Consider the following 21,515-nt stretch of genomic DNA (forward strand, 5'->3'; position numbering starts at 1 on the left):
CAAAGTGGAAGCACAAACAGCAAGCTCCGCAACGCGTCGATTTTTATCGCCTTACCGTCGGGGACCACGGAGGCCGGAGAATCGCTGGCGTAGTGCATGCAAACGAGGAAGAGGACGTTATAAAGCTTGAAGCAGGTCGAGCCCGTTGATGATCATCGAGAGGGATTCTCGTCCACGACGTGTACGCGCACCTGACATAGAAAGAAGCCGGCAGTTGACTGCCCGAGATGCGCCGTCGGACAGGTTTGTACCGGGGGGCAACGTTACGCCCCTCTCTATTAGAAGAGTTGTAGGAACACTATGTGAATGTGATAGAAACTAGGGGGGCATACAACGAACCGCCCAAACGATCAGCACACGGGGACGGACAGCCAGCCAAAAATGCAACTCACAGCAGCATCCCGCTTGCCTCGCCATCCCACCTGCCCCGTCTCTCCCCAGTTCGCAACCACGCATCCGACCGCTAGCCCCGCCGCAGCTCCGGATCCACGAACCTCATTCGCCCGCGGCCCTTGAAGCGGACGCCGCCGTTCTCGCGCGTCCGCCGCTCCTCGTCCTCCTTCGCCCGCCGCGCGAGGCGCTCCAGCTCCCGGCGGCGCGCGTCCGCCTCGCGCTCCAGTTCCTCGCGCTCCAGCCGCGCGTCGTACTGCGACTCGGTCTCGCTCGGGGCGCCGCCGTCGCCGTCGGGCGGGGGCGAGGCCGGCTTGTCCTTCTTGGATCCGGACTTGTGCTTGGACTTGGACTTGTGCTTGCGCTTCTCGTCCTTCTTGTGCCGCTTGCGGTCCCGGTCGCCGTCCGCGGAGGGCGAGCGGGAGCGGGAGCGGGCGGGGGAGGAGGAGCGCGACCGGTCCCGCTTCCTGCGCGCGTCGTCGTCGTCCGGGTCGGACTCGCTCGCCGCCTGGGCGGCGCGTGCGGCTGATCGGGAAAAGAGCGGGTTAGAACGGGACTTGGATCGGGGGGACGAGCGGGGTGGGGGGAGACGCACGCTCGGGTTGCGCAGGCGGGGGCGCGCGGAGCATGAGCTCGCCAGAGCTGGCGATCACCACCGGCACCTGCGGGCGGTCCTTCGCGTCCGTCGGGATCTCGGCGATGCGCTCGACGACGTCGTAGCCACGGACGACGCGGCCGAAGACGACGTGCTTGCCTGAGAGGCGCGGGGGACGGGATGAGCGACGGTGGGGCGGGAGGGAGAGGAGGCGCACCGTTCAGATGGGGGCACGGGGCGAGGGTGATGAAGAACTGGGAGTTGTTCGTGTTCGGGCCTTTGTTGGCCATGCAGAGCAGGCTGACGGGCGCATGAGGGGTGAGGGGGAGCGCGTGGGGAGATGGGAGGGAGGGACTCGCCCTTCAGAGTCGAGCATCCGGGTGAGGTCTTCGTCGGCGAAGGGGCCGCCGTAGATGGACTCGCCGCCGGTGCCGTTGCGTTTGGTGAAATCTTGGGGGAAGGGCGATTAGGGATGGGGGGAGTGTGACAATGGAACGGGCGCACCTCCGCCCTGGATCATGAAGCGGCTGATAGAACGGTGGACGATGGAGTTCTTGTAGTAGAGCGGACGCTCTGTTATGTGGGAGAGGCCCTTTTCGCCGGTGCATAGCGCACGGAAGCTGGTGGACGAGGGTGAGGGGGCGGAAGGCGGAAAGAAAGGACGGCACAGACTTTTCGCAAGTCTTGGGAGCGGTGTCATTGTAGAGCTCGAAGATGACACTGAGGCTGGATGAGCACGGAGGAGAGACAGGCGGGGGGCGACTGACCGTCCGAGGGGCTCCCCGTCGGCGGTGAAGTCGAAGAAGACGCGGGGACGGACCATGGCCGTGGCGGGAGGCGGGACGGCGTGGGCGGAGGAAGAGGAAGAGGCGGCTGGTGGCAGCGACCACGAGCTCGACGCGTCCCGGACCGCGACGCGCGTGGCTGGACGCGACGGGGCGTGGCTCGCGCGCGCGATCGTCCTCGAGGCCGTGAACTGCGGCGAGCCCTGCTCTCCGAGTGTCCGTGCACGGTGCCGTCCACGCCGGTGGCGACGGAGAGCGGGAGGAGAGGCGTGCTCGCTAGTCCAGCAACCTCCGTCCCGCCTACCGCGCTCGGCTGGGTCGACTGATTCACCTTGTCCTCCAACCGTGAGCCGTGGCTGGTCGGTGCGCTCGCCCTCCGCACTCGTTTAGCCTCCTCGTCGTTGTCGTCGTCGTGCTCGCTCCCTGAGCTCTCCTGCACGCTCTCCTTCCGTTCCTTCACCACTCTCCTTCTCGCCTCCGGGCGACAGCAGCCCACCGCGTGCGGCCCTCATCAGACAGTCCCATCGAAGGCATCGCGGGGAGCCTGCCTCTTCTCGCGCTAGTTTGACTTTCTCCGCCGTTATCTCCTCCGCCAGCCCACGCGTCCTCCTGCCCCCTCGGACAAGCCAGGCCCCTTAACCCCCTCAGCCACCGGAGCCCACGTCTTCTCCACCCGCCTTCCACGCCCTCCGTCGCAGCTTCGAGCTGTACCGCACCTGCCGTAAGCCCAATGGCCAGATACACCATCGTCGTCCTCGGAGGTGCGCGCTCCGTCCCCCTTCGCGCGTGCTCGTCTAACATGACCGCGACTCTGCAGCTGGCGGGGTGGGCAAGTCCGCGCTCGTGATGAGATACGGCAAAAACGTGTTCCTCGAGCAGTATGATCCAACAATCGAAGGTGCGCACGACGCGTGTCCCAACACGCCCTGCACACTGAGCATAGAGCGTCGGTGTGCACAGAGGAGTACGAGCTCACCGTCGAGGTCGACGGCGTCCGCAGTCACGTAAGCCCCGCGCGAGTCGTCCGTCACGCTGCGCCACTGACGCGTCGCGCGTCCAGCTCGAGATCATCGACACCGCTGGCGTGGAGCAGTTTACGGCGATCAACGAGAGCTACATCCAGGTATGTCGTGCCCCGAACTGCGTGCGTCGGCCGCATTCCAGGCTCACCCGCGGTCGTCTGGCAGAGGGGTCTCGGCTTCATAGTCGTCTTCAGGTGTGTCTCATCCGTGCACACACACGCCGTCCGACTCATTCGAGGCGCATACAGCCTGACGCAAGAAGCCAGTCTGAGGGATGCGGATCACATACGGCAACGGATACGCGAGCTGCGAGGAGGGGATCAGGTGAGTTGGTCTCTCCAGGCGGTCTCGTGCGTCTGGGCAGGGTTGAACAAAGACGGGCAGGATATCCCGATGGTGGCGGTGGGGACCAAGATGGACTTGGTGAGTTTGTTGCTCGTTGGTGAGCACGACGAGTGCTGATGCGTGCGTTGAGGCGGGAGAGCGGGAGATTTCTGGGCAGGTGATGCAGGACTTGGCGCAGCAGTGGGGAATGCCCGTGTACGAGACGTCGGCCAAGAATGGGTGGCATGTGAGCGAGGTGTTCTCGACGCTGCTCAGCCAGATGCGCAAGAAGTATCCGAACGGGCTGCCCAAGCGGAAACACCGAAAGCGAGACCAGTGCATCCTCATGTGAGCCCCTCGACCGCGGCCACCCCCCGATACCCGACTGCTTGGTAGATAGTTAGTGGACACGGACTACACACATTCATTTTCACCCAGTGGCCAGTTGAAGGGGAGTCTACAGTTCTCCCTTTGCGTGTCCAGAGCGGAACAAGACCGAGCCGTGACTTACGTAAGTGGGGCGTGAATTTGCAGGCGACGACAGGCGCCCGTCCCATCTCTCTTTCTTCCCGCCCCCATCCCCCTCCCTCCCGCGTCCCGGCCCTCTCCCATAGACGACGCTCTGGTACTTGTATCACTCTCTCTTTTACCGCTATAATGGTCTGTTTCTCTTGTTGTCTGCTCGCCGTCGACTCACCCTTTTTCCAGAGTTACGGCTACGGCGGCAGCGGCGGTTACGGCGGTGGTGGAGGCTACGGTGGAGGCTACGGCGGCGGCGGCGGCGGCGGCGGTGGTGGGGGAGGCTGGGGCGGCGACAGCCATGACCGCATGAGCAACCTCGGCGGTGGTCTCCGCTCTGTCGACTGGAGCACCCAGAAGCTCACCCACTTCGAGAAGAACTTCTACAACGAGGACAAACGCGTCTCCGCCCGCTCAGAGCGCGAGATCGAGGAGTTCCGCAAGACCAAGGAGATGAAGGTCCAAGGCCGCGACATTCCTCGCCCCGTCACTTCCTTCGACGAGATCGGCTTCCCCGAGTACATTATGGACACCATCCGTGCCCAGGGTTTCCCCAGCCCCACCCCCATCCAGTGTCAGGCCTGGCCCATGGCCCTCAGCGGCCACGACGTCGTCGCCATCGCCCAGACCGGCTCTGGAAAAACCATCTCCTTCGCCCTTCCCGCCATGCTGCACATCAACGCGTGAGTCCCCACCATCTCTTTGCTTTGTCATCCATCGTCTCACCCTCCTGTGTGCCATCCAGCCAACCGCTCCTGGCTCCCGGCGACGGTCCCATCGCCCTCATCCTTGCTCCCACTCGTGAGCTCGCCGTCCAGATCCAGCAAGAGTGCACCAAGTTCGGGTACGCCTTCCCATATCAGATGCCACGCGTCCGACGCTGACCCAACACCCTTCGCCCTGCAGCTCCAACTCCCGTATCCGGAACACGGCCATCTATGGCGGTGCCCCCAAGGGCCCCCAGATCCGTGACCTCCAGCGCGGAGTCGAGATTGTCATCGCCACTCCTGGTCGCCTTATCGACATGCTCGAGACGGGCAAGACCAACCTCCGCCGCATCACCTACCTTGTCATGGACGAGGCCGACCGTATGCTTGATATGGGTTTCGAGCCTCAGATCCGCAAGATTGTCAGCCAAATTCGCCCAGACAGGCAGACACTCATGTTCTCTGCCACGTGGCCGAAGGACGTCCAAAAGCTGGCCAATGTTCGTCTCTCGTTTCCTCCCCGCGCATGTATCCGGGTCTCACTCTTTTGCTTCTAGGACTTCTTGAAGGACTTCATCCAGGTCAACATCGGTTCGATGGAGCTGACCGCGAACCACAACATCCAGCAGATCATTGAGGTCGTCAGCGACTTTGAGAAGCGCACGAAGCTCATCAAGCACCTCGATCAGATCAGCCAGGAGAACGCGAAAGTGCTCATCTTCGTCGGCACGAAGCGTGTCGCGGATGACATCACCAAGTACCTTCGCCAAGATGGGTGGCCAGCACTGGCCATCCACGGCGACAAGGAGCAGTACGTGGCACTGTTCTTGATACGTGAATGCAGGCTGACCGATTTCTAGGCGCGAGCGTGATTGGGTGCTAGGAGAGTTCAAGGCCGGGCGTTCACCCATCCTGATCGCTACGGACGTAGCGTCTCGTGGTCTCGGTATGTTTTCATCTTCCGTGAAGTGCTGCGGCGGTGCGTCGCTGGGACGCGACCGGTGTCCGCTCTGGTTCGGATGCGGTCGTGGACGGCGACGACAGCGGTCGAGACGTTCGGATTGGTCATAGGTTCGTCGACGGAGCAAGACAGGCCCAAGAGCATCAACGCGCGCACCGAGACATGGCGAACTCCCTTCTGATCATTGCACAGCTCCCTCTGCCCTCCACCCGGACTTGGCTGCATGCGTCCGAACACGGACGCATGACAGTTGTCTGGGCCGTCATCACATGAACACTCTTCCGTTCTTGTATGGTATGGTTGTGGTCATGGACTCATGGGCTGTCGATCCTGGGACTCAAGCGTTCGCTCACCTCGTCAACGTCGGCGCGCGCGTGCAAGATCTGCCTGTCTGAAGCTCGGACGTGGACTACCTCGCGGCCGCGGTGGCGGGCGAGGTGACCTGTACACGAACATATCGATCGTCGACTGGGCGCGGTGGGCGTGGGGTGGTGAACGCCGCCGTGCCGTGGTCGTCGCGTCGGCGAAGCGCTTGTGGTCTCCTTGGCTGGGAGTTCGGTTGTTGACCGTGTTTCTGCTCTCTTTCTGTTCCATGTGCGATCCTTGTGCCGCAACCGGCGTCTGGGCGATCGGATCGTGCGTGCTCTCTTGCGATATCGTGGCCGTCGCTTGTCCGGCTGCTGGTCTCTGCACGCACAGACGTGAAGGACGTTCGTTACGTTATCGTGAGTTTCTTCAGCTGTGATTTCAAAGTGCTCTGTGCTGACTGAGGACGTCGCAGAACTATGACTTCCCGAACAACTGCGAGGACTACATCCACCGGATTGGTCGTACAGGGGTGGGTTTTCTCTCGGAGTGTCTTGGGAGGATATTGAGTACTGACCGCGCTTTGTGTAGCGGGCTGGTATGACGGGTACTTCGTACACTTACTTCACGACCGACAACGCCAAGCAAGCCCGGGAGCTGATTGGCATTCTCCGCGAGGCCAAGGCCACCGTGCCGCCTCAACTTGAGGAGATGTCGATGTTCGGTGGCGGTGGTGGCGGTCGCAGTACGTGGAGCGTTCTCTCGACCCTTGAAGCCAGTCGCTGACATGTTGTGTCTAGGTCGTTACGGTGGTGGCGGCGGCGGTCGCGGTCGCGGAGGAGGAGGCGGAGGCGGAGGCCGCTGGGGCGGAGGAGGAGGCGGCGGCGGCGGTGGTGGTGGTGGCGGGCACGACAACGGGTACGGAGGGCGGAACAACGACCGCTGGTGATTGAGCGGATCGTGGGGCAGTCCGGTGGTGTGGTCGTTGGCAGAGTGTTTGTTGCGTTCGTTTAGAGCTACAGCCCGTAATCGCATTGAACGTTGTATTGCGGCATTGTCCGCTTGATAAGCTGGCTGTCCCCGGGCAAGGGCCCCGTCCTCTCTGCTCCGCGATGCTCTTGGGCTACTCGCTCCGCACCGCGTACGACACTCTCAAGTGGATCGGCCACTTGTGTAGTTGACGCCTGCTCTCCCCCGAGTCGAGAACTCAGCCTGATCGCGTAGATTTAGCTTTTGTACGGTACGCCTACCATAGGGCTCTGCCCTCGAGGGCGTTAAACGAAGACGACAAAAAAAAAAGTGGATCGGCCACCTCCTTCTCAACCCGGTACTTGTGTCTGCACGTGCTGGGCAGACCGCTCGCACTGACTCAGCTTCCCCACCCCCCTTCCTCCCTCTGCCGTCTACCGACCGTCCACAGCCCCCAATGGACAAGCAGACACTGACCGTCGCCGGCCTCCCGGTGAACATCTTCTCGCTCAAGCCCGCCGCCGACGGCACCCCGCCGAAGCCCGTCGCGATCCTCTTCCTCCTCCACGGGCGCACGAGCCGCGCGGACCACGTCGAGCTCGTCGCGAAGGCCGTCCTCGACGAGGTGCACGCGCGCGGCGCGGAGCACGCCGGGAAGGACCTCTGGGTCGTCACGTTCGTGCGTCTTGAGTCCTCTGTTCGCGCACGCGGAGTCGGGAACTGAACGCGGAACGGGCGGGGTGGGGTGGATAGGACCACAGGAACCACGGCGCGCGCGTCGTCGACGGGGCCGCGAACCGGGCGTGGGACGACGGCCTGGTGGGCGGGCGGAACGACCGGCACGCGTGAGTACTGCACTTGAGACTTGCAAGGGTGCTCTGCGGGCGCGCACCGGGGCTGACTCGTTCATGACTTGCTCCGGCGGGGGCGGGCAGAATCGACATGTACGCGATCCAGAGTGCGTGCGCAGCCCGATGCGATGCGATACGAGACGAGGCTGAAGCTGACGTGCGGCGGCGCGGGGCGCAGCGGGGACGGCGCAGGACGTGAGCTTCCTGATCGACTTCCTGCCCGCGTACAGAATGCATTCTCATAACGCATACGGTCCGTCACGCAATATCAGTATGCATTATGGGCGCATATGCACGAATAGAGTAGGCGTCTATTGAGGAATATTAGCGCTAAGTAACGTAATGGCTATAATGCGTATAATATAGACTACCGCGAGGGACTGGGCCCTGCCGAAGCCCCCCAGAACGACTGTAACGAGGCTTGTTGCATGGAAAATATCAGTTATGTCTATTGTGAAACTCTCGCTCAGTGTTGGTACGCATCCGAGGCCCATTCTGGTGTTACAAATGACGTCGCCGACACTGAAACCGACCATCATATTATGCATTATTCATAGACAGGCCTATGCATTATGCGCTTCTAGATTCCATGCATATTTGGCAGGGGACACGCTCGGTCACAGGCCCCTCCCATGCACAAAGAGAATTTATGCGTGATGAGGTCATGCATAATGAGAATGCATTCTGTACCTCTTCCCGGGCGCGGAGCGCGTCGTCTCGGACTGGCTCGTGGGCGGGATCAGCCTCGGCGGGCACTCGACCTGGATCACGCTCAAGAACGGTGCGTCGCGGGCGGCGGCTTCTTGCTCAGTGCGCACATCCTGATCGCAGTTCTACTGCATGCTGCGCCCCGCAGAGCCCCGCGTGAAGCTCGGGATCCCCATCATCGGTGCGCCCCCTCTCCCCCCACCAGAGCGTATGCCACACACGGGCTGACCGCGCGCAGGCTGCCCCGACTACCTCGCGCTCATCACGCCGCGCGCGGAGCAGTCCAAGGTGCCGATCGCGCCGCCGTACTTCCCCAAGAGCCTGCTCGAGTACGTCGCGGCGCACGACCCCGCCGCGGCGCCGCACACCGCGGCGGACGCGGCGAACCCGTTCCGGGGCAAGAAGGTGCTCGTGCTGTGCGGCGGGGCGGACACGCTCGTGCCCTGGGCGGCGTCCCGCCCGTTCGTGGACGCGCTCGACGTCGGCCCGGGCGGCGTGAAGGAGGTCGTCGTCGAGGACGGGGTGGGGCACGCGTGCTCGCCGGCGATGGTCGCGGCTGCGGCGCGGTTCTTGTGGGAGAACGTGCTGGAGAGGAAGTGAGGGCGAGGGGGTGTGCAGCATCGATAGGAAAGAGAGTGTTGTACATGTAGCTGTGTCTATCAACCGCGCATCGGGAGCACATCGTCACTTCTCTGGGGCGACGTCGGTGAGAGGCGAGCGCGAGAATGACCAGCGGGGGGGACTCACTGGGCCCGAGCTTCATCCACTTGGGCACCTTGACCTCGCCGTCCTTCATGAGGGCGCCGAGGCCGGGCATCTTGCTGCCGCCCTTGCTGCCACCGAGCGTCTTGCCGTCGCTGGACGAGGGGGGCGTCGAATCGAAGGACGGCGGGGTCGGATAGTCCTCGATGGCGGCCAGGACCGATGGATCCAGTGGCGGGGACACGCCGGGGTCTGCGCGAGCGTGAGCGGGCACATTCGGACCCCACGGGAGCAGGCAGCACGCACGGTTGAACTCCTCGTCCACGAACTTGATGAGGAGCACCGAGGACGGGGCGAGCCCGAGCTCGCTCAGCGACAGGTCGCGCACCTTCGGGTCCGACACCTTGAGCTCGTCCTTCGGCGGCTGGTCTGCTCCCCCCCACGATCGGCGTGGTCGGCGGGCTGGCGCACGGAGGAAGACGGGCGGACGGGCTCACTCACAGAGCACGAACTTGTGCGGCCGGGCGTCCTCCCGGAGCGAGCCCCGCACGAACGCGTACACGGCGCGGATCTTGTCCGTCGAGGGGAACGTCCGCTCGAGCGCCGTCCCATCCGTGAACTTGATCCGGATCGTTGTCTGCGCGTGCACGGCGCGGGGGTCGTCAGCGCGTCAGCGGAGAGTGTGCGAGCGGGTGGAAGCGGCGCACGTTGGGCCAGCGGGCTCTGCGCTTGTCGTCGTCCGCCTTGCGCATCGCGGACGTGCGCAGGGGCGCGTTCTGGAGCGCGTCGCGGCGGGCGGAGAGCGACGTCTGTTGGGCGCGGACGTCGGCGACGGTCGGCTCAAAGTACTTGTCGTCCAGGTTGGCTGGAACACGAGAGGGTGAGAGGCGGGCGAGGGAGGGGAGGCGGGAGAGAACGGACATACGGCGGGGCTGCTGGGCAGACGTCGGGGAGCGGAAGTACCTGAAGGACGAGTCGGCGGGCGCGGCCGAGGGACCTGGGGTGGGGGCAACGTCGGTGGCTGGTGCGGCGTCGGACTGGCTCATGGTGAGGATGGGGGCGGGACGAGGGAGAGTGGCGGGACAAGGACGCGCACGTCCCACTGGGACTGCTCGGGCGGCGCGCGCGGTCCGGCACCGCCATGCACACTCTGCACGCTTTCATGATGAGTTGGAACTAGGTCTACACATCCATCCGCTGCCCGTACTGGACAGCCATTAAAACAAGGCTATGTACATCCAAGGTCTCGTCCGTCCCCCCGCCGTCCACGTCCGCCTCTCCACAGGGTATCACGAAGGGAAGCCGAACGAGCCGCCGTTCGTCGACGGCGTCGGCGCGTGCTCTACACGCGCGAACGGCTGTCCCGTCAGCGGGTCTACGCCCACCGGCGGTGGCGGTGGCGACACATAGGCGGGCGAGTGGTGGGTCGGCGCGGGGAGCTGTCCGTGTCCGTACGAAGGCTGGTGGGACCAGCTCGCACCGTTGTAGCGGTGTCCGCCGGCGTCCTGCATCATCGCCAGTGACTGTGCGGCGTCGTGCACCGATCCCTGGGCCGACGCCGGATAGCCGTTCTGGGTCGACGCCGGCCAGCGAGCGCTCGACAGCCCGGCCGCAGATTCCCCTCCGTACATCATGGACGACGAGGAACGGCTCTGCAGAACAAGCGGTCAGTGACACGCCAAGGACACATCCATTTCGACACGTACGGGATAAGATGGTGTTGATTGACCACTGCTGTATCCGTTCGGGTACTGCGCGGCGATAAGCCCCGACGACGTCCGACCGACGAGAGGAGGAGTTGGTGTAGCGGCGAAGCCATTGCTGCTCCCGTTGGTCCACTGCGGGTGGTGCGGGACCGAGCGGTACCCCAGTCCATTCTGCTCCGCGTGGTACTGGTTCATCGACGAAAGACCGGTGTTGGAGGGATACGCAGACCTAGCGTAGGGTGCGCTGCTGGAGCCACTCATGTACTGCTGCTGAGCGTACCCATGCCCATTCTCCATCGGAGACCTGTGCGAGTAACGGAGGTCCGAGCCCGCCGGGTAGCCATCCATTGACGGTGCCTTCTGGACCGGACGCGGGGTTTGGGACCAGTACGGCTGCTGATTCGGCGCGTAACCTGTCCGACTTTGACTGCTGTACGCGCTGCCGTTCTGGTACTTCTGTCGACAGCGGATGCAGAAGAACTGCTGCTTGTCCCAGTCTCGCCGTGGTCGGTGGTTCCGGTGGTCAAATGCATCGTGGCACTTGATGTGCTGCCAACGGTTGCAAGATCCACAAGAGACCATCGCTTGACCGTCATCCTGGAGAAGGCGATTTAGCGACTGAATATGATACTCCAAGTGGAACGACGTACCATATTGAGACCGTGTTTGTGACAGATTTCGCAGTCCAGCATCCAGTCGGGGGTGCGTACGCCGTTCGGAGTGACCACTCGACTCGGCTGTAGAGAACTGGAGGGATGAGTCCCCGTAACCGACGGAGTAGCGGTCGAGCGGGTCGTTGCGTCTTCGTCACTGGACGGCAAATGCGTCAGTCTTTGGCAGAATGGGGTGCAGCACTGCACTCACCGCGCAGCACGTTCGGTACGCTCAGCCTTCTTCCGCGCCCTTTCCTCCCGATCCTCCCGCTCCTTGGCCCGCTGTTGACGGGCGCGGTCCTGTTTGACTCGCTCGTTGTCTTCCTTCTTCTGTCGAGCCTCCATGCGGCGCGACCGCGACAGTTTATCTTCCTCCTCGGCTTTCTTCCTCGCTGCGATCCGCGCCTCTTCCTTCTCGTTTTCCTTGTGGGCGATCCGCGACGAGCGTTTCCGGGAGGAGATAGCCTCCTCCATCCGCTTCTTCTTCTCCGCCTCCTGTCGGCGAACCACACGACGTCAGCGCGAAACACTAAGGGCGAGACGCGCAAGACCGACCTGGAGGTCCTCGATGACGGCGGGCATGATGTTCTGCGTCAGCATCTTGTAGAGCGCCTTCTCGAGGTAGTGCGTCGCCCTCGCGAACGGCTCCGCGACCGCCTCCCACTCCGCGAGCGTGACGGCGATCTGGTGCGCGCGGGGGCGTGGGCAAACGATCAGCACGCAGCTCGCGCCCGCGACGAGCCTAAGCCCGAAATCAAAATCAAAACTCACGGCCTCCCACTCGACAAAGTCCTCAGGCACCGGGGGCACAGGCGGCTCCCCCGCGTCCTGCTCCTCCGGGTCCTCCTCCGGGTCGGCGTCGGACGCCGGCGGGGGAGACGCTGCGGCCTTGCCCTTCTTGGACGCGGTCTTCGACTGCGTCTGCGCGTGCGCGCGGGTCCGGCGGGTCTGGCGGGCGGACTTCCTGCGCCCGCTCGCGCGGGTGCGGGTGTTCCGTCGTCGGGAGGCCCTCGCGGGCTTCTCAGGTTCTTCCTCCTCTTCCTCCTCGCCGGACAAGTCTGTGAGATCGCTGACGCTACCGCTCTCGAGACCAGCCTTGTGCAAGAGCCCCGCATCCTCGGCGGCCTCCCCAGCGTCCCCAGCCTGCTCCGTTCCCTCCACGTCACCCTCGGCCTTGTCCGCACCAGTCTCGGACCCTTCCTCCTCTTCTTCCCCCTCCTCCTCTTCCGACTCCGGTCGCAGGGGCCGCGGCCGACCGACCGACGACCGCGTGCGCGCGCGGGTCCGCCGCTGCACCGGCGCCGCCTCCTCGAGCCACTCGTCCGGGACCTGCTGCCACTCCTCGTCCGCGCCCTCGTCCGCACCGCCGCCCGCGTGGCGGAGGCGGGCGCTCGCGCGCGTGCCCACCGCGCGCTTCGCGGGGCTCCCCGACGGCTTGCGCGGGCTCGAGCGGGCGAGCACGGCGGCCTGGCGCTGGAACTCGGCGAGCTCCTTCGCCTGGAGGTCGAGCTTCTTGTTCGCCCGCACCTTCGCGGCGCGCGTGCTCTTGCGCGGGGAGGAGGTCGAGTTCCCGTCGTCGTTCTCGTCCTCGTCGTTGGATGGGGCGGAGGGGCGCGTCGAGCGGCGCGCGGCGCGGCGGCGGCCGGTGGATGTGGACTGGGGCTGGGGATGGGAGCGCGAGGCGCGGGATTGGGTGCGGGTCCGTTTGGAAGGGGCGACGGGCTCGTCCTCGTCCTCGTCCTCGTCCTCAAGCTCGGGGGTCTTCGCTTTCTTGGGAGCTGAAGGCCTCTTTCTCTTTAGGTTGCGGTTGCGGGGAGGTTTGGGCGGGACGCGTTGGATCCATAACCGATCCGCTATGGATGGGTCCTGCGGTGAGTATGTGCTACGAGCACAGACACCGGAAGAGAACATACGTCCAATCAACCAGTAAGCGTTGGCCTTTGCGTCATAACCGATCGGTTCTATGCGCTGCGAAAGCGGGACGAGGGGTTGGTGGGATGCGAGGGGAACAGGCAAAGTGGAGACGTACCCAGTCGGCTATGTCGTCGTCATCCTTCATGAGCTGCCTGACCTTGTACGGATTCTGGAACTGCCACTCGGTGAGGAGGTGCATCGAGTCCAGCTTCTCGAGCATCGGTAGGTCGAGCCAATCCTTGCTCTCCTCTTCCCCGTCCTCCTCATCAGCTTTGGCAGCTGGGACTTCTGTGCCGTTGGTCATGGGGTCGTCTTCGTCCTTGGGCTCTACCTTGGGATCGAGCGACGATTCACCCGAGGCAGGAGCCGAAGTGCCCTCCGCTGGGTCACCCCGTTCTGCAACGGCACCGTCGACCTCATCGCCCAGCTCCTGGGGCTGGTTGCTAGGCGGTTCGCTGGTGGCGGGGTCCTCGTTGTCACCCTGGTTCTCGTCTTCAGAGGACGCGGGGGACGACCCGCGCGACGGAAGCTTGGGCTCGGGGCCGATAGGGTTGGCTGCGGGAGCGCGGCGGAGGTACTGTCGGCGGAGGGAGGTCTGCCAGTTGTCGATGCTGCACGGGGGATGAGATGGGTGAGTAAGCGGGCAGGAGGGGGCGGGACGGACCTGAGCTTGCGGTCCTGGGAGAGGACGTAGAGCAGACGGTGCATGATGCGGGGCAGGTAGAGGTTCGTGCCGCGGGCGAGGTCTTCCTCCACGTCCTGGGGGAGGGGGGAGCGCGTCAATACGTGTTGTTGGGCGCGGGGAGCGGTGGCGACACAAAACGACGCGTGCGACGCGCTCTTGCGACACGGATGGGGAGACTCACGACGAGGAACACATCGGGCATGGCGAGGAGGGGGGCGAAGGTGTAGAAGAACTGGGAAAAGTTGGCCCACTTCCAGTGCCGGCGGAGGACGTGTATGTTGGCGGCGCATTCGGGGTCGGACTGGGCGATGAGAGCGAGATCGCGGGGGGCGGGGGGCAGGGGCGGGGCGGGCGCGGGGGTGGCGGGCGTAGCCGTGCGTCGAGGCATGGGAGGCCAGGCGTCCGACCGTTTTGGAGCAGGATGGGCACGCGGGTGGGGCAGCGGGAGGCGGGAGTCCGCAGACGGCGCTGGTGCGGGGTGGGGGCGTGTCGCGAGCAGGAGCGGGTGGGAGACGGGGAGAGGAGGGAGGAGGAGGAGAAGAGGAACAGGCGGCAGCGGTGGCGGGCGGGGCGGAGTCGGACGCGCACAGCTCGCACTGTTTGCTCCGCGCAAACAAGGCCGATAAGAAATGGTTTAGATCTGGCTAATACGGTCTATTACTCGTCCTTCGTCCCCACCGCCGCCGCCCTCTTCCTCAGCCGTGCCCGCGTCGACCTGCTCAGCTTCCGCGTCCCCGGCGGCTGGTGTCTGTCCCACAGGTCAGCGTCGCCCGCGCCCTGCACAGCGCACTCACGTTGCCCCGCGCAACACCAGCCCCGGCAACTCCGTCCGGCTCAGCGTCACGCGCATGAACGCCGTTTTCTTCATCTTCAGGCTGTCCCGCGCTTTCGATCATTCTCGTCCAAACACCCCGCGGACTGCACACGTACTGGTTCCGGCCCTGCAACGCCCGCGCCAGCGACGCCATCCGTTCCTGCTCCTCGTCCCCCGCCCGCTCGTCCAGCCCCGCGTCCTCCAAGCTTCCGATCTCGTTGTACTGGTGCAGTCCGGAAAACACGCCGCCCTCGGCCTGTTTGACATCCAAAGTCTTCAGGTATTCTCTCTTGATGATCTCCGTCACCGAGACCAGTCGCGGTATCGTTGCCATCGCGGGGTGTAGGCGCTCCGTCTTCTCTTTCTTCCCTCCCTCCGTTTCCCCCTGCACGTCTCCCTCCGCCATTTGTTGCGGCTCCCTATCTCTTTGTATGGGCAGTGTATGTAGCACTAGTGGTCTGTCTTCGTGTGCCTAGATTTCCTGTCTGTAATGCAAACTCCACCCAAAGCACCACCTCGCACCTTGAAGTGCTCCAGCGCGAACGCCACCCACTGCGTTATTTTGCCGTGGGATGTGATCCGCAACTCGTGGCTCGTGGATGGCCCGGCCTCTGGCTCCGCAGTCGCCATTGTGCAGAATGAGGAAGGGACGGAAGCAGAGAAGCAAGGACAACGCGGTCCTGTTGCGTCGCCGGCGGCCACGCAGACGCGATTGCTGCTTCAGTTCACGTGATGGTCTCGCAAGGCCAAGCCGGCGCGTCTTGCAGTCCGGAGAGCCTCCTCAATTAGATGCAGTCAAGTCCACTGCTATTACTACAGGCCTCCGTGCAATTCGACGAACGGCTACAAGTACACTGTTCCATTCACTCTGCAAAGCCCCTTCATCGAATGCACTCAAACATCTTGAACTCCGGATTCGTGAACGGGAAAAGCTCTTCATGGGCCCGCAGTTTGCGTCTAACGCAATGCGCGGTCAGTATATGCGCGATCTTTCTCGCACGGAAAGGAGGACACGCACTCCAGTGGTCCCAGAATCTTGAGTCCTCGTACATGCGTGTCTTTCCCGTGCATGTGGTTCGCGAGGATGACGACCTGGATGACATACGCGTCGACGGCTTTGCTGCTCGGGAGTCAGCCAGCAGCCTCGCGTCGCGGAACGCGGGACTCACAATCCCTCTCCGTCGTCATTCGGCTCTATGCACACGTCGAACGTGACCCATCCGTCCGGCTTCTCGATGGTCAAGAACCTGATGTCTTGCATGTCGATGGGCCCGGTCCCCGCCCTGACCGCGAGCGTGGCGGGGGTGTACGAGTCGTCCAAGGCGAAGCTGAGGTACATGGATATTTTCTGCCCCGGCCACACCGACCTGCTCAGGTGCCGTTCTCCAACGCTGAGACGGTGCCGACGCGCTCACCTGGACCGCGACCTTGCGCGGGAACTCGATGGTCACGAAGTGAGGCTGCGGTCCGTCGGAACTACGCGCGGACGCGCACGCGGTCAGCGCACGACGTCCGACCCGGGAGGCACACCGGAAACTCACTGCCAGAACGTGTCCGGGTCGTCGTCCGTCAGGCACTCCGCCCCGAACCCGAACTTGAACGACGAGACGGACCACCGGGCGAGGTACCCGATGTCGGGCCACGGCAGCTTCGGTGCCAGTTTGCCTGGCACCCGGCGCGGACGTGAGCACGGCGGGGAGGTGGTGGGGGCTGAACGGGTGCGCACCGGGATACATGGTGGGCGCGCCACTGTCTGCGGTGGCGACGACGGACCCGCTTGCGTTGGCCGGGAGCCGCCGTCGCGCGACGATGGGAGCCCCTGCGGCGGGTGTGCCAGTGATAGTCCCGGGCGCGATGGGCGGGGCCGCACTTGCACTAGCCATGGCGGAGGATGGCGGTTTGGGGCGTGTGGAGAGGAGAAAGGGTGGTCAATGGCGGGCCTTGAGCTGGGAGACAGCGGTTCTGGCGGATGTTTGGGTGGACGGTGCTGGAGAGTGGTCGTGGTGCGCGGTGGAGAGAGCGGAGAACATGGCGGGCGCTGGCAAGACCGCGGGAGGGGCGCGGGACCCGGGTGCGAGGGCACGGCGCGAGGGTCCGGCGGGCAGGCGCGGGCTCTCTTTCCATCGCTCCGCCATGCCCCTCCTCTCCAGGCTCCGACGATCTCCCATCGGAAGACTGAGGAAATTACCCAACAGTCGACATGACCAGCACGGCAGCGTCCGTAGAGCCCATTCCTGAGCTCCCACTTGAAGACTACCGGCGATATGGACGGCAGATGATCCTCGATGGCTTCGGTCTTCCAGGTGCGCTCGCTGATTTCTGCAATTCACCTATATCTGAAGCAATCCGTCGGGATCAGGACAACTTCGGCTACATAATGCCTCTGTTGCCGTCGTAGGAGCAGGCGGATTGGGCTGTCCTGCCCTCCAATATCTTGCCGCTGCCGGTGTAGGTACGACCAACCCCCTCGTTTATGATGTAGGACTGATCAACGTATGCACATACAGGAACCATTGGCGTGATTGACCACGACTCGGTCGAGCTCTCGAACCTCCAGCGTCAGGTGCTGCATAATAAGGCGCGGATCGGAGTGTCCAAGGCAGTCTCGGCGGCCGAGGCGGTCAGACAGTACGTCGGAATGTACGCACCCGCCGACGCATACTATTGAGCAAACTATAGGATCAACAGCACCGTCAAGATCAACCCCGTCGTCGACGCCCTCACCCAGGCGAACGCTCTCGAGCTCTTGGCCCCTTACGACGTCATCCTGGATTGCACCGACAACCTGCCCACGCGGTACCTGCTGTCCGACACCGCCGTCCGGTTGGGGAGGCCACTAGTCAGCGGCGCGGCGCAGAGGTTTGAAGGCCAGCTCGCCATATACAACCTCCCTCTGAAGGACGACGGCGGAGTCGAGGGCTCGCCGCCGAGAGGGCCGTGCTTCCGGTGCTTGTTCCCCAGCCCGCCCGCGCCAGACATGGTCGGCTCGTGCGAGGAGCTGGGGGTGCTCGGGGCCGTCACGGGCGTGATCGGAAACCTGCAGGCTCTCGAGACGATCAAGCTCCTCACCGGTTTGCACGGTGCGTCTATAGCTGAGGGTCTGGGGTCTGGGGTGCGGTTGTGCTGATGTGCCACAGAGGGCAAGCCGACGCTGCTGATGTTCAACGCGCTGTCGACGTCGCCGTTCCGCACCGTAAAGCTGCGGAACCAGAGGCTGACGTGCGCGGCCTGCGGTTCCGACTCTGAACGAGTCGGGAAGATCGAAGACACGGACTACGTCGCCTTTTGCGGTGGCGCGAGGCCGGATTGGGTGTCAAGGGGACTCATCGCTGGCCGAGATGGAGACCGTGTCACACCGAAGGTGCGTATGGACGGCGTCAGGAAGGTGTCCTGCAAAGACTGACCTAAGACATGCAGGAGCTCCGGGCCTCGCTCGACGACCCGGAGCAGGCGATAGTCGTGCTGGACGTTCGTCCCCGAACTGAGTTCGGTATATGTCATCTGCCTGGCTCGCTCAGTAAGCATCGTCGACGTTCGTGCATACTGCTGTGCGTCTTAACCGTGGCACAGATATTCCCATCAAAGAGCTCCTCGCAAACCCGTCGATTCATGAGACATGTTTGAGCACACCGGACAAGACGGTGTATGTGGTTTGTAGGTTGGGGAATGATTCGCAATTAGCCACGGACGCTCTGAGAGAAGCGGGGCGGACTGGGGCCGTCAAGGACTTGATCGGCGGGCTGCAGGCGTGGACACGGGATGTAGACACAAACTTCCCCGTCTATTGATGATCTGAGACGTGTATCTGCTCGCATTGTCACAGTGGGGATACAGAATGGCGAGGAGGACATGACGTTCAGAGGGTGTAGTGGACGTGTTGAATATTGACAAGATGAGTAGGGTAGTCGCTGAGGTTGGAGGGAGGATGCAGCACTGGTCAATGGGTAGAAAGCGATTCCTCAGAATGAAGACTTCTCCTCTCTGATCTTGGCAACGTATGCTTTGCTGACAATGTCGACTGGGATGGGAAGAATGGACTGAGTGGACGCAGAATGGGGAAAAGAATATGCTCACATGCTTCTAGATAGCGCTCCATACATTGGGATATGCATTTCTGAGGACGAAGGAGTCTGGATACGTGACCAGTTTGGGTGGAAGAGAGGACATACTTGTTCTGAACCGGAGAGAGAGGATCCTGGCTTTGTGACGCACTTGGTGTCGCACTTCTCGGTGAGTTTCTGGGTGTGGCAGGTTGGGGAACATGAAGTAGGCGTCGCGGTAGGGGACGTACACCCATAAGCTCTGACGCATTGCGCATCGCCATTTCGTTGCGAATCTGGGTCTTGAGCATCTCCACTCGCGCCGCGGTCTCTGTGGAACGGTGGTGAGAGACGGCCGGGGCACAAGGGGAAAGAGCTCACCTTCGGGCGACGGGGAGAACGAGGCGGGCTTTGGGGAGGAGCCGAAGAGGGACGTCATTGTGGGAGAGAGGCTGGCAGAGAGCGGAGGGCAGGCGGGAGAGGCAGAGGCTGGCAGTGGCAGAGGTGGCAGAGGCTGGTGGCAAAGGCTGGCGGCGGACGCGACGCTACGCGACGCCGACGTCACGCGCCCGACGCGACGCGCCCCCCGGAGCCCGGACCCGAGGCTGCCGCTAGACTCGATCGTCCTCGGTCGTCGTCCTCACTGAGCTCGGTGTTGCTCTTCTCCACTCGCCTCTACCACCCTCCGCCTTTGCGTTGCCGATCTCTGTCCTACCTCATCTCGCCGTCTTCGTCCGCCTTCGATGGGTGCCCGCGAGTCGACTGCTCGCGGAGCAAACGAAGATGCCCCTGCTGGCCCTCCAGACTACTATGCCCTGCTGGAAGTTGACGAATCCGCGACGGCAGATGAAATCAAGGTCAGTTCTGAGCGTGCGCAATCGTGCATATGCCTCCCCGTCCTCATTGCGCACCAGCGCTCCTTCAGGAAACTCGCCCTCATCCACCATCCAGACAAGAATGTGGGCGACATCGAAGCCGCCACAACACGTTTTGCCGCGATCCAGCAAGCGTACGAGGTTCGTGACATGACCTCCGACCCCTCGATTCTCCGGTAACGATCTCGGTGGTTCGCCAGGTCTTGAGCGATGAGCAGGTATGTCCTGTTCTTCTGCCCGCACACCATCAAACCCATGCGGCCTAGGAACGGGCGTGGTACGACAGCCATCGCGCTTCTCTTGTGCCCGAGCCCGATGCCGCCGACGTCTTCGAGGAGATCAAGAAGGGTGCCCCTCCCCCGCGTTCGAGGGATCGAGGTCTCAGCGTCCGACATCTGGCCCAGTTCTTCGACACCGCCGTTTATGACGGATTCGACGATGGTCCTGGCGTGAGTTTCCTCGCAACGTTTGGACTCATCGTCGTCTCATCCTGTCCCACCAGAGCTTCTACACCCTGTATCGCCATCTCTTCGACCGCCTCGCCCACGACGAGAAGCAACTTTCCGACACATTATTCCCCTCCTTCGGCGAATCGAACACACCCTGGCTCCCTCCGTCTAAAGAGGTGAAGGATCAATGCGCGCGGTCCTTCTATGCGTCTTGGATGAACTTCGTCACCAGCAAGGAGTTCGAGTGGGTGGACCAGTGGAACATCGCTGAGGCTCCTGATCGAAGGGTCCGACGGTGAGTTCGGTTCATCGTTCTCTGCAACGCCGCTGATCTCTCGTAGTCTGATGGAACGTGACAACAAGAAGGCGAGGGACGAAGCGCGAAAAGAGTACAACGAGACTGTTCGGGTGCGTCTGTCGTTCTTCAATGCGCCCCTGCGGATCCTGACCGGCGCCCCAGTCCCTTGCCACGTTCATCCGCAAGAGGGATCCGCGATACAAAGCCCACATTTCGCGCCAGGCGTCCGCCCCGTCCACGCCGCAGGGCGCGCGCACGCCGTCGTCCAAGCCGACGCCCTCGACGTCATCCGGTCCCGCCCCGGTCTTCGTCGAGCAGGAGTGGCAAAAGGCGCCCTCGCGCGACCGCGACGCGGACCTCGACTGGGCCGCCGGCGAGGGCGAGGACGACGAGGAGTGGGAGTGCGTCGCGTGCGGGAAGAGCTTCCGCACCGAGGCGGCGTGGGACAGCCACGAGCGGAGCAAGAAGCACATCAAGGCCGTCGAGGCGTTGAAGCGGGAGATGGAGCTCGAGAACGACGAACTCGAGCTGGAGGCGGAGGCGGAGGCGGTTCCCGATGGTGCGCGCGATGCAGCTGAAGAGGGGCCGTCGCCTTCCCCTGAGCTCGAGAGCGACATCGACCACGGAGGGGCCGTCTCCGAGACGGCGCACGATGCTCCCTCGGAACCACCCCAAGGTTTAGACGAAGAGACAGCGACATCCGCGAATCGGGTTCATGATGACAAATGGGCGCAGACGGCCTCACCAGAACTCTCTTCTCGAACGGCACGACGGGCACGGAGGCGGAATCGAGGAAGTTCTGAGCCAGCAGTGGAGGATCCTTTTGAACGGGAACAGACTCCAAATGGAGCTACCGAGATTGCTGCTGCACAAGCAGCATCTAAGAGGGAGAAGCGTCGGGCTCGAGAAGCCGCCAAGAAGGCTGCCAGCATTGTTGCTGTGAGTACCTGTATTCTTGATGAATGGCTTTGCTCAATGATGTTGGCAGGTGTGTAATGTGTGTCAGAACAGATTCGAGACCAAGACTCAACTCTTTGATCACTTACATCAGCTGCCTAGTCATGCTCTTGCAACCCATGTACCTAGCAAACAGAGGAATAAAAAATGAACTGGTGCAATTGATACATACAAATGTGGGTATGAGTATAACACTGGGGCTGTGCAAGACTCAAGGAGTGTCAGTTTTGTTAGAATATTGTTTACAACTTCATTAGATGGACTCTTACTTACTCTTACTTACTT

At 63.1% G+C, this 21,515-nt stretch overlaps 11 protein-coding genes across 11 annotated transcripts; 5 read left to right on the forward strand and 6 right to left on the reverse strand.

Annotated features, from left to right (window-relative positions):
• Nucleotides 1-463: 463 nt before the first annotated feature.
• On the reverse strand, nt 464-1,808 carry BXZ73DRAFT_89761 (cyclophilin-like domain-containing protein; the record flags this gene model as incomplete). The annotated part of the gene is made up of 7 exons (XM_048025381.1): nt 464-915; nt 986-1,144; nt 1,203-1,285; nt 1,345-1,435; nt 1,490-1,605; nt 1,658-1,705; nt 1,753-1,808. 7 exons carry the CDS (start codon nt 1,806-1,808, stop codon nt 464-466), a joined length of 1,005 nt encoding a protein of 334 aa, XP_047878381.1.
• A 689-nt stretch (nt 1,809-2,497) lies between these two features.
• Nucleotides 2,498-3,468, forward strand: BXZ73DRAFT_46295 (ras-domain-containing protein; the record flags this gene model as incomplete). The annotated part of the gene is made up of 8 exons (XM_048019666.1): nt 2,498-2,531; nt 2,588-2,668; nt 2,731-2,774; nt 2,831-2,893; nt 2,958-2,986; nt 3,041-3,116; nt 3,177-3,215; nt 3,268-3,468. Coding segments are annotated over 8 exons (567 nt in total), but the record flags the coding sequence as incomplete, so codon positions are not given.
• A 476-nt stretch (nt 3,469-3,944) lies between these two features.
• On the forward strand, nt 3,945-6,558 carry BXZ73DRAFT_46361 (DEAD-domain-containing protein; the record flags this gene model as incomplete). Its single annotated transcript, XM_048019680.1, has 9 exons — nt 3,945-4,318; nt 4,381-4,479; nt 4,542-4,842; nt 4,900-5,153; nt 5,203-5,288; nt 6,003-6,028; nt 6,085-6,141; nt 6,201-6,354; nt 6,410-6,558. 9 exons carry the CDS (start codon nt 3,945-3,947, stop codon nt 6,556-6,558), a joined length of 1,500 nt encoding a protein of 499 aa, XP_047878383.1.
• Nucleotides 6,559-7,035: 477 nt separating this feature from the next.
• Nucleotides 7,036-8,737, forward strand: BXZ73DRAFT_46291 (Alpha/Beta hydrolase protein; the record flags this gene model as incomplete). Its single annotated transcript, XM_048019665.1, has 7 exons — nt 7,036-7,257; nt 7,332-7,423; nt 7,514-7,536; nt 7,608-7,682; nt 8,106-8,210; nt 8,286-8,318; nt 8,376-8,737. The coding sequence occupies 7 exons, from the start codon at nt 7,036-7,038 to the stop codon at nt 8,735-8,737; spliced, it is 912 nt and encodes a 303-aa protein (XP_047878384.1).
• A 142-nt stretch (nt 8,738-8,879) lies between these two features.
• Nucleotides 8,880-9,867, reverse strand: BXZ73DRAFT_3856 (uncharacterized protein; the record flags this gene model as incomplete). The annotated part of the gene is made up of 5 exons (XM_048018220.1): nt 8,880-9,091; nt 9,146-9,271; nt 9,341-9,476; nt 9,547-9,704; nt 9,765-9,867. Coding segments are annotated over 5 exons (735 nt in total), but the record flags the coding sequence as incomplete, so codon positions are not given.
• A 261-nt stretch (nt 9,868-10,128) lies between these two features.
• Nucleotides 10,129-14,185, reverse strand: BXZ73DRAFT_46246 (uncharacterized protein; the record flags this gene model as incomplete). The annotated part of the gene is made up of 10 exons (XM_048019660.1): nt 10,129-10,491; nt 10,528-11,142; nt 11,196-11,355; nt 11,410-11,693; nt 11,754-11,882; nt 11,970-13,051; nt 13,112-13,166; nt 13,228-13,723; nt 13,777-13,871; nt 13,979-14,185. The coding sequence occupies 10 exons, from the start codon at nt 14,183-14,185 to the stop codon at nt 10,129-10,131; spliced, it is 3,486 nt and encodes a 1,161-aa protein (XP_047878386.1).
• A 269-nt stretch (nt 14,186-14,454) lies between these two features.
• Nucleotides 14,455-15,241, reverse strand: BXZ73DRAFT_46171 (uncharacterized protein; the record flags this gene model as incomplete). Its single annotated transcript, XM_048019644.1, has 4 exons — nt 14,455-14,545; nt 14,592-14,672; nt 14,728-15,083; nt 15,134-15,241. 4 exons carry the CDS (start codon nt 15,239-15,241, stop codon nt 14,455-14,457), a joined length of 636 nt encoding a protein of 211 aa, XP_047878387.1.
• Nucleotides 15,242-15,492: 251 nt separating this feature from the next.
• Nucleotides 15,493-16,494, reverse strand: BXZ73DRAFT_101050 (APC10-domain-containing protein; the record flags this gene model as incomplete). The annotated part of the gene is made up of 6 exons (XM_048014776.1): nt 15,493-15,568; nt 15,630-15,731; nt 15,781-15,959; nt 16,027-16,087; nt 16,153-16,276; nt 16,338-16,494. The coding sequence occupies 6 exons, from the start codon at nt 16,492-16,494 to the stop codon at nt 15,493-15,495; spliced, it is 699 nt and encodes a 232-aa protein (XP_047878388.1).
• A 317-nt stretch (nt 16,495-16,811) lies between these two features.
• On the forward strand, nt 16,812-18,399 carry BXZ73DRAFT_46213 (uncharacterized protein; the record flags this gene model as incomplete). Its single annotated transcript, XM_048019656.1, has 7 exons — nt 16,812-16,914; nt 16,971-17,063; nt 17,119-17,239; nt 17,291-17,691; nt 17,749-17,972; nt 18,029-18,128; nt 18,182-18,399. The coding sequence occupies 7 exons, from the start codon at nt 16,812-16,814 to the stop codon at nt 18,397-18,399; spliced, it is 1,260 nt and encodes a 419-aa protein (XP_047878389.1).
• Nucleotides 18,400-18,570: 171 nt separating this feature from the next.
• On the reverse strand, nt 18,571-19,090 carry BXZ73DRAFT_101052 (Tim10/DDP family zinc finger-domain-containing protein; the record flags this gene model as incomplete). Its single annotated transcript, XM_048014777.1, has 5 exons — nt 18,571-18,629; nt 18,686-18,725; nt 18,781-18,849; nt 18,903-18,982; nt 19,033-19,090. The coding sequence occupies 5 exons, from the start codon at nt 19,088-19,090 to the stop codon at nt 18,571-18,573; spliced, it is 306 nt and encodes a 101-aa protein (XP_047878390.1).
• Nucleotides 19,091-19,394: 304 nt separating this feature from the next.
• On the forward strand, nt 19,395-21,269 carry BXZ73DRAFT_46337 (DnaJ-domain-containing protein; the record flags this gene model as incomplete). Its single annotated transcript, XM_048019676.1, has 7 exons — nt 19,395-19,508; nt 19,566-19,667; nt 19,727-19,744; nt 19,793-19,975; nt 20,029-20,270; nt 20,317-20,383; nt 20,436-21,269. 7 exons carry the CDS (start codon nt 19,395-19,397, stop codon nt 21,267-21,269), a joined length of 1,560 nt encoding a protein of 519 aa, XP_047878391.1.
• Nucleotides 21,270-21,515: the final 246 nt, after the last annotated feature.

This window comes from Epithele typhae, assembly GCF_022376455.1.
Source record: "Epithele typhae strain CBS 203.58 chromosome Unknown BXZ73scaffold_21, whole genome shotgun sequence".
Classification (NCBI taxonomy): domain Eukaryota; kingdom Fungi; phylum Basidiomycota; class Agaricomycetes; order Polyporales; family Epitheliaceae; genus Epithele; species Epithele typhae.